General features: G+C 40.3%; 1 protein-coding gene and 1 non-coding gene across 2 annotated transcripts; both read left to right on the top strand.

Moving 5' to 3' along the window:
- Window positions 1–230: 230 nt before the first annotated feature.
- Window positions 231–301, top strand: trnag-ccc (transfer RNA glycine (anticodon CCC)). Its single transcript has one exon. It is a non-coding gene; the product is annotated as a tRNA-Gly (tRNA).
- Window positions 302–1,225: 924 nt separating this feature from the next.
- On the top strand, window positions 1,226–9,099 carry fbxw10 (F-box and WD repeat domain containing 10). The gene is made up of 14 exons (XM_063893698.1): window positions 1,226–1,739; window positions 2,317–2,478; window positions 3,209–3,339; window positions 3,513–3,631; window positions 3,713–3,820; window positions 3,895–4,098; window positions 4,200–4,321; window positions 4,990–5,144; window positions 5,242–5,384; window positions 5,820–5,978; window positions 6,061–6,329; window positions 6,687–7,225; window positions 8,355–8,495; window positions 8,953–9,099. Exons 1-14 carry the CDS (start codon window positions 1,226–1,228, stop codon window positions 9,097–9,099), a joined length of 2,913 nt encoding a protein of 970 aa, XP_063749768.1.
- Window positions 9,100–9,835: the final 736 nt, after the last annotated feature.

The raw sequence follows: 9,835 nt of genomic DNA, 5'->3' as shown, positions 1-9,835 counted from the left end.
CTACCCCGGAAGTAAATCAATCACACTTTCAACATAAAGTTATGTTTTTACGTTAGTAAAGAAAGGTGTCAAAATAAATCAAATGTACTTAGTTGCTGTTTATTTACTATCGCACGTGAACAGTATTTTGTTATATATCCATATTTGGCACTAAATATACGTTACTTAAAGCGATTACTCATATGTTTTCGAGTGCTATATCTACTCTTTGACAGAACAGCTTTGTATCGGCGCCGCTAGTGTAGTGGTATCATGCAAGATTCCCATTCTTGCGACCCGGGTTCGATTCCCGGGCGGCGCACGTCTTTTCTTGCCGAGAACACATTTCTTATAATTGCCATAGTTGCAAGTATGGCTACATACAGTTGTAATGATTAATAAAAGCAGGGGTACAGAAATAACTTATCTTAGGTAAGATCACATTATTATAAGTTAGGTTAATATGGTCTTATTTACTGCTGCAAACTCATATTACACTATATCACACGATACCATACTTTACTACTATACCATCGTGCATTTAATATTATAGGCTATGCTATTTTGCTAGACTATATCATATTATCTTATACATGCTATTATTACATTGCGACTTTCATTCCATCCCATACTATACTGTACCATATTATAATATTAAATAATAGTTTTATTACAATATTCTATATAATGACCTGTTGTATTATTTAATAGATTGCTATATTTACATATTCAAACACTTAGTGACAGTATCTAAGTATTTAGTATTTAGTTTGGTGTACGCTGTTTACATTTACAACACCTTTTGACTGTGCTGCTATTAATAACACCAGCGTTACTTTTTATCTCCCTACTTTTCTTTGTATAGCTTATTTTTTACTATAGTATTATGAGTTTTATAAACGTCTTATAATCAGTATTATTCATAGTTTCTACTTTCTCTATTTATGTGTAGTTATTGCATTTTGAGCATCAGCTCCCTGCTGGCGCGTGGAACTTGTTGCCAAGGCAACCTCTTGAATGATGTTTAAAGATGCTCAATTTCAGGAGTTACAAAAACAACTGTTGCGTGGCAACAACGTAGTTATTGCATTTTGAGCATCAGCTCCCTGCTGGCGCGTGGAACTTGTTGCCAAGGCAACCTCTTGAATGATGTTTAAAGATGCTCAATTTCAGGAGTTACAAAAACAACTGTTGCGTGGCAACAACGTAGCCAACGGAGAGCACCACAAACTATTATAGCGTCAAGATGAAGTCCGTTAAATTTGCTACAAGTGTCACTGCATGCGATCTGGACTGTGAAAAGGCAGAGGCATGTCTCTCCATGTGCGGGATGTGTCCATTTTGCGCTTTTGCCCCCATGCCCCCTGCCTCCACCCGGTGCTTGTGGACCGTGTCGGATGAATTCAAGAGGAGGTTCTTGGTGGAGCTGCTGTTACGATGCAGAAACATCCAAGTGTTGGAAAGCATCCAGAGTGTGTTAGGTGTTACATCGTGGACTTTACTCACGTACGCCAGGTCAAGGAGCCCGACCTCAGGGGAGGATTTCCCCTGTGGCGGTTCAGGCCGTGCGCTTCATGGGAGACCACTCGGGATGGACCTGCATGAGATCTGGGACTGGTTCACCAAAAGCCCGGACTGGATCAAATCCCGCTACCTTTGCCGGCTTTTCTCACTCTGTGACACGGAACTACTGCGCATGTTGTCTAATTTAACCAGCGTGCTTCTGGTCAGGCAAAAACGAGGTTTTCTACAATATAATGGTAAAAAACAACATGTTTAATTTACTTATTATTGCAACTCCTAAACTGCAATTTCCCCGGTCTACCGCTAGAGGCCAGTAAAATGCATACATACAGCTGCACAGTTCAGTTTTTTTCATTTCGTTTTTTATTATTATATGCACAACAATAACTGTTAAGCTGTCTTGTGCATTGGACATATTGAATCTAAGGCTCCCCTCAAAATGCCTGTTAAATATTTTCAATAAAAAAGTAGAGCATGAGAATCTAAATAAATATTTAGGGTTTAACTATCAACATAAATTAATATAAAAAAGTAATATACATTTGGTCTGTAGAGTACTTTAAATTGCTAAATAGAATTTTGACAGGGACGTATACAGTTAATATGAATTATCTAAAGTACGTTAACATACATCATACAATGAAGTGTCATTAAGCAATTGCGTTGTTTCATTACTGATAATTCACTTCATGTATAATCATAAAGGCATAATGGTTATGTATATTATATTTATATATTTGCTCCAAAATATTTGTCATTGTTTATTTGAATTAAATACTTCTTACCATTTGATAATCTTTTGCTCCTTCTCAGTGAGGAGTTTTAGTAGCAGTCAGCATGATTGGGACAGTGATGAAGACTCGGTGGACCCCGCTCTCATGGTGGTGCCCGGATCCTCAAAGTCTGTGTCTGGAGTCAGCCGGTATCGAGACTTCATCAGCTGCCTACCTGTTGATCTGTCCAAGAGGATATTAGGTAAGTCAACACATGAGTAACACAAATGAAATGAAAGGCAGTACTTTGGTTACCATCAACTTACAGGTTGCAATGTTAGCAAGCTGCTAGCTTTGTGTTCTTGACATATTTCAATTATTTAAATCTTTTCTGGTATGTTATTTTTATAGAATATAATATTATACATGTAGCATATGTAGTTGACTATGTGACTTTTAACTGGACATAATGACATTATTACTCATTAAAGACGAAACAAACCAAATAAAATAGCACAAAATACAGGAGCAGGCATCAAGATTAGTAAAACATATGAAATGAAGATAGAAAGAATGCCAGAAAACTAATCAGAATAAAAAGATATGTAGAACTAACAAAAGCAATCTGCCAAATGTTGAAGATGAAAGGATATGACATTTTAAGTTCTTAAGGCTGGTAGAAAGCTGGTAAGGAAGACAATGAGTTCAGTGTTATGTTAAGTGAGTGTCAGAGTTTGTAGAGATCAGCAAAGTGAGTCTCTATGGTGGTGCAAACAAGTTGCTAAACAACGCTCTTGTTAAATGCACCCTATTCAAGTGGGTCGCCCTTGTTGCAAGAAAAACAAATCCCAGTGAGCGCTGTCTGCGGGTAAAAAAGGAACAATATCACATACAAACAAAGTAATGACAATTAACTTAACATTTGATACTTCCTGTAAGTGATATTTTACATACATGCAGACATTTTACTGTATACATTTTTATTCCACCAGGTCTGTTAGATGAGATTTCTCTGAGGCGCTGCCAGAAGGTTTGCCCATCCTGGCAGCACCTCGCAAAGGAAACCATGGAGGAAATCAAGTTCAGAGGACACTTTCAGGATCAAATTAAGGCAATGATGAAGGTGGAGCATGTGTATGTTTACATATAAATACTTAATTGTGCATACAGGATTTGTTTTTGGAAAGTTTTTGCTGATAATGATAAAAGCAAAACCTCTTTTAATGTAAAAATTGTGGCATGTTCTTTTTTAATTTAAACTCACAATGGCAGTTATGTTTTTTCTTTACGTTCTAGAGGGGTAAAGGTATGAATAAAGTCAGCTCCACTTACGCCAACATCGTTGAAGTTCCTGTACCGATCAAGAATGATGATAAAGTGACTATTCATGCTAGTGTCCAAAAGGTAAATAAATGATCAACATAGCTTCATAGGTCTAATTTGTTCGTACCAGAAATCGATTTGAGGATAAACACTTTTGAAATTTGTTTTTAACAGGTCAAGCCATTTGAAGCTGCTTATGCCAATATCAAAGCCAATATGGTGCCGATGGAGGAGCGAAATGTTTACTGTGGTGCATATTTCACCACGGTGCTGCTGGACAAGTAAGTGTGTTCAGTTAGTTTTCCTAAAACCTGCTCATTGGAATGAAACATGACTTGTTTGTGCTTGGGTTCAGAGAGGACCCTCATCGGGTGGTGGACTACAGAGGTGGATTGTTTATGGCGACGGGCTCCAAGGACCGCGTGGTGCATCTGCTTCATGTGGCGGCAGTAACAAAGGTGGTGTCGGTGATGAAGGGCCATGTGGGCAGCATCCGGGCGGTGCTGCTGTGCGAGGACAGAGAGCTGCTCATCACTGCCAGCTGCGACGCCAGCATCAGGTGAGGAGGAGGAGGAGGAGGAGGAGGAGGAGGAGGAGGAGGAGGAGGCTTGATGATGATACAATCTGCCCTGTGACTGACAGAGATTTGATTATGTGTAGGTGTTGGTGTTTGAAGACAGACACGTGTGTGATGATGCTGTATGGTCACACTGGCACTGTTCACTGCCTGGATGTCCACGGCGATCGTCTTGTCTCAGGAGCTAAAGACTGTTTCGTAAAAGGTAAGCAGCATTTAAAGGAGGCATATCATTGTTACATAGGATTCAGTAAATCATAGCTTAAAATGAAAAGCTTGCCCTATGGTTATTCCATCACATCTTCTATCAAATACCTTATTTTTAAGAAATAAATATTTATCAATGACCCGTTCCAAGAAGTAAGTTTACTGAGTTATCTTGATAATGTATACTCATGCAGAAACAAACACTACTGTTTGAAATGCATTATTGTTGGCTTTGTTTTTTTATGCAATCATGTTTTGTATAATTAGCATTTGGATTCACAGACAATTACAAGAACATACTGTATTTTTTTATATTTTGAAACTCAGATTTTAACTTAACTTAAAACTTTTTCACTGATATGTTTGGTTTGGAAATTTGGATTTTCTATGTTGTACTTTTATTTAACTTTTTAATCTATTTTTATCAATCACTCCCCTGATGCTTTACCGATGGTTTTTCTCACATACAGTATTTTCCTAAATAACCGTGGGGTTTTCTTTGGGAGTTTTTCCTTGTTTGCTGTGAGGGTCTAAGGGCAGAGGGTTTTATCTTCTGTTCAAACTCTAAAGCCCTGCTTAGACAAATGTGTGATATTGGGCTATATGATATACAGTTCACTTATATACAGTATGTAAGTGAGCTAAACTTCACTCCCACCCTGCCAGTGTGGAGTCTACACACAGGGAAGATTTTTGAGGATTTTATTTTCAAGCACGCAAGCCCTGTTCACTGTGTGAGGATCAACACGAGAACGGTGTTCAGCAGCTGTGATCGGGGATTTGTCAAAATATGGGACATGGAGAACGCATCGCTGCTGAGGGTGAGACTTATTAGTGGAGTAACATATTAACCTTTGTCAAACTGTATTTCAGCAACAATTGGTAATATATTTGCCTTTTGTTCTTTTCTATATTTAGGTGATTGATGGCCACAAAAGCTCAGTGAGGTGCCTGTTCTTCGACGAATGGCATTTTTTATCTGGAGACACGAGCGGGCAGGTCATGGCCTGGAGTTTAAACTGTGAGGTTAAAGAGTGTCTTATGACCTTCCCCCACCCAAAGTAAGCAAGAAACTTACCCATGAAGTGGTTTTAACATTTTCACTTTAAATAATATAGGAATACACTGTCTAAAGTATATTTTGCTATTTGATTGCTGTTTCAATTTGAGTATTCTCAGGGCTGAACGATTTGGAAAAAGTACAATTGCTATTATTTTGACTATTCCTATTGCTGAATGATTCACAATATAAAAGGGGACTGGTCATGTTTGCATTATATTTCAAATTGGTATTGATAAATATATTAAAACAATCACGGTTTGAGATCCCTATCAAAGATTCTTCTCTTAAGTCGGAAGAGTATGTTTTGTATGCCAGTTTTATTATGAAACAAATTTGCCTTAATAAATAGGGCACCTCCTGCAAATTCCAATTAATTGTCCTACTATCAAACACAGTTATATTCTAATAAACCTAATTCTTGATTTTTCTGCAGGGAGGTAAAATCTATGACTCTTGTTTACCTGCGTGTCATTACTGGCTGTGTGGATGGAAAGATTCGAATATTTAATTTCCTCACCGGAGATTGCCTGAGAGAGATCACGGCAGAGGCTGAAACAGGCCGAATACTGTCTCTGCACTACCATGACCACCAGTGAGTCAGATGTTTGTTTTTATTAGTGTGTTGTCTGATGTAACATTTGTCTCTAATCATTTCTCTCTGCTACCTGCATTAGAATATTAGTGAACGCGACGTCAAGTGTGAAGCTGTACCAGTTTGCCAAAGTTTTCTGGGAATACACAGAGTCAGCTGAGGGAGGCAAGGGCGATGCTGGGACTCAGGATGGTTTGGTTTCTGAGAACCCGGCAGCCTCGCTGAGAAAGCTTCCCCTCACCTCTGCCGGGTCAGATCACACAGCACAGAAGAACAAGAAGAAGTCAGACAGAGCTGAGCGGCTTTACCACACCCGCTTACTGCCTTCCACCACTACATACCGAGCACAAGGTAAGCACACTCAAGGATCATTGTTTATAACAGGCATGTGTGTAAAATAAATAAAGAAATAATGAAATGCTAGGCGAGGTGGTAATACTGAGAGAAAAAAGTAGGACATTTCCCAGATTACAGTAGTATATTTCCCAACCAAAAATTAAATCAAATGAACTAGAAATAAATCAGATAAAGTCTGAGAATATAATAAAACTAACCCTAACCCTATATTACCGCCCTCTTTCAGCTCTGTACTTACTTTTTTCCAGTACCTTGAATGGCACTAAGATGCCACTGTCCTCAAGCATGTGACAAAAATACTGGAGATACTGTTTAAAGATCAGATTTTTAACAGCAACTTTTCCTTTAAAGCCAGAGATCGCTGTGAGACTAACCCGTCCGTGATGCTGAGTGAGAAGGCAACGAGTGACCGGATGAAGAGGAGGGGGCTTCATCATCCTCTGACCCGCGACTCCATCCTCCTAAAAGTCAATGCCATCCAGAAGGCGCAGTGCAGGGATGAAGTCAGCATCAACATGGAGTGCAACGCCCGGCTGCGAGATTCCTGGGGCTTCGACACGTCTCAGTATTCTCAGCTTTGGGACAGCCTTCAGGATGTTCATCTCAGGAGGGCTAAAACCTGCGTTCCAACTTTAAAGAGAGATGTCAGTCAAAATATGACCAACAAGATCCAAGGCAGAGCCATCTCCACCGCCCCTGACACCACAAGGAGACGCCCTACCTGTTTATGTCCTAAAAAAGCACAGCCCCACAGTGCTGACACATTTAAGCGAGCAGGTGGATTCAGTGCCAAAGAGGGGCCACAGGCTCCTGAGTGCACGCTCATGAGATCACTGGCTACTCCAGAGCGCTCCAAGAAAACTGGCACCAGCTTGCCCAGGATTAGCCTTGTGAGTCCATTCAGAGAGCAGGGAGGGCTCAGGCTGATCAAAGTGAAGAAAACTTGGAAATTGTAGGGCCAAAAAGGATCTGATGCAGAACTGTGAGCAAAAAGTGTCCAACAGATGCTAATGTATTATTATTATTATAATGATTTAATGTGTCAGCAGAACTCTATCCCCACCGCACGCTGGGTGTTCTGGACATCTTTGTTAGTTTTCATATTTTTAAACATTATGTTTCCTTAAAGCTCCACTAGGGGTCAGTATTGTATCACCTCTGGCTGTAACAGGACCCTTAATTATTACATATTTTTTTACTTTTATTCTATTTTACTCTATTTAGATTCCATCCATTTGTAGTTTCATTATTTACCAGCAGTAAGTTTGTATTTTTAGAACTTTTATTTAAAGATGAATGAATAAATGAATGTATTTTCTGTTTATATATGTAGTTAATGTGAATAAAAGCATGGCGAAACACATTTTTATGCATATTTTATGTAGTCTGCATCTTTAGTTTGATTGCATCCACATTTGTTAAATACATGGTAGGATTTTCACCTTTAAACAATTTTGAGACTTTTCCCCCCATATTAATAGATCTTTTTTGTAATCAACTCTACAAAAATAGCTGTTTAAGCTTTTGTTTCTCAGATTCCAACTTGTATCATAAACTATGCTTGCCTCTTAACACCTGCTGTGTTTTGTTTTACATAAAGGTTATACATCCACGCTTTTATTTGTTTGATGGGTTATCCTGAAAAACACTCCTTCTTTGATCAAGCAACAAAAAATCTTTGAGGATTTTTTCCTTCTGCCATGCTTCAGAAAGATGAGTGAAGTCTTCAGAGTGAGGAGTCCGTCCCATCCAGAGAGACCTTTTCACCCTGCCACCTGCCCTCTAGCCCCGCTGCCTGGAGGGCATCATTAGGGGCGAGGAGGTTGAAGATCAGGGAGAAGGTCCTCTGCTTTGACAGCAGCAGCACAACAGCTGGGCACCCGTGAATAACAAAGGCTTATGAGCAGAACTGACTGGCTAAGACGTCCCACTTTGGAGAATCCCTCTTTCAGGAGCTGCTAATTAATTTGGTCTGGAGAAAACCGGGGATAATGGTCTCCCCCTTTTTTCTTATTGCAGTGTGACGTAGGCAGACAATGCAAACCCCTCCTGGCACCCCGAGCTGGGCTTAGCTTCACCATGCAGCACAGCTCCCCCATTGTTTCATCAGGTATGGAGTCTCTTGTCCCGGACTGGCGAGCTGCGGGGGGGATAACAAGCGTAAAATCAAAGCAAAGTTCGAAAAGGGAAAGTCTTCATAGAGGAATGCTCTTAGACCTTCTGCTCCCTTGAGCAGGCCAAAGGGTTGCTGGGGAGCTGAGGGTACAGGTTTATTTATGCATGAGGAGAAGCCTGAAAGAAATGACAGTTAACCCTCTCTCCATGAAAGAGTGTTTTAAGGGTTGGAGGCGACACAGCCAAGTCATTATGACCTGGGTGACCTTTGCTCTACATCGATCTCCATACCCAAAGGGGCATATTTGCATCATAGTTGATTTGTCAAAATAATTTTCCTAATTTTTGTCATGCGGTGACAGCATCAGGTTTGAAACCCTTAACTCGATTTTGACTGAAAGCCTCTTTCCAGGCCATGTCCGTCTGAGCCAGGCATGGCAAAGACTCTGATTAACCAAATCTTAATCTGTTTTATTATTTTTTCTCTGTATTTGCATGTCAGTCAGACTGGTGGCTGACTTCCCTGGAGCTGTCCAGATATCACACCGTTACCAGGTTTAACGAGAGTCATATTAGACGCGAAAGCTCACTGAATATGCGAATCACACCATTCTCCTGGGGAACGACTTGGGATAAGAACAGTGTCTAACCCCCCCCCCCCCTCCCCCATATTATGGAAAATCTACTCTTGACACCGCTTTTAAAATACAGCAATATTTCCCACTGTATACCAGAGACCACTTGAGAGCTGAAGCTTAAACACGGATCATAACAAACAACAGAGCAGTGACATCAACACATGGGAGCGACGACAAGTTCCTTAATCTAAGAACTGCTTTAAACGCAAGACCACGCGGCCAGAAGTGTTTCCCAAAAGTCCCCTGTTAGGATTCAGTAACAAGATCCATATGCCTTTCTGACCTCATTTGCAGATAGCGATCATAAGCGAAAGGGGATACAGCCAGAACGAAGGGAGGCAATTAACAGGAACACCATTACTGAGATACAGGACTGATTAACATCCACATCCAGCCGAGCCAAATAGATAAGAGGGAATCTGATTGCTCATTGATTGGTGCCTCTGCAGGCGGGCAGGTTCTTGTTTTGTGGAGTTGGACCTCGTCGCATTCAAGGGCCCTTTGATTGAGCCAGAAAGAGCAAAACCACTGTGACCACACATCATGAAGATGATCAAAGAAGCTGACTTTTACTTATTCGTGTTCAAAACTAACCCCAAACAGATGATTTTTGATTCACAGATGGCTCAGTACTAACACTTGTCAAAGACAGAGCTGATATGGGCTGTGGAGGTGACACCTGAATTGATGTAAAAAATGCCAAGTTCCATATAAAGAGCTATTGTGTAATCGGACTGGATTTTTTTC

The sequence above is a fragment of the Eleginops maclovinus genome, chromosome 10, assembly GCF_036324505.1.
Source record: "Eleginops maclovinus isolate JMC-PN-2008 ecotype Puerto Natales chromosome 10, JC_Emac_rtc_rv5, whole genome shotgun sequence".
Classification (NCBI taxonomy): Eukaryota; Metazoa; Chordata; class Actinopteri; order Perciformes; family Eleginopidae; genus Eleginops; species Eleginops maclovinus.
The sequence above is the reverse complement of the archived record's forward strand: the minus strand, read 5'-3'. Positions and strand labels throughout refer to the sequence as shown.

Excerpts from the sequence above, each read along its gene's own strand:
- fbxw10 (XM_063893698.1), top strand. The coding sequence starts at position 1,226 with ATGAAGTCCGTTAAATTTGCTACAAGTGTCACTGCATGCGATCTGGAC. Across the intron at positions 3,340-3,512 it reads AAATTAAGGCAATGATGAAG|AGGGGTAAAGGTATGAATAA; the intron begins GTGGAGCATGTG and ends TTTACGTTCTAG. Across the intron at positions 5,145-5,241 it reads AGAACGCATCGCTGCTGAGG|GTGATTGATGGCCACAAAAG; the intron begins GTGAGACTTATT and ends TTCTATATTTAG.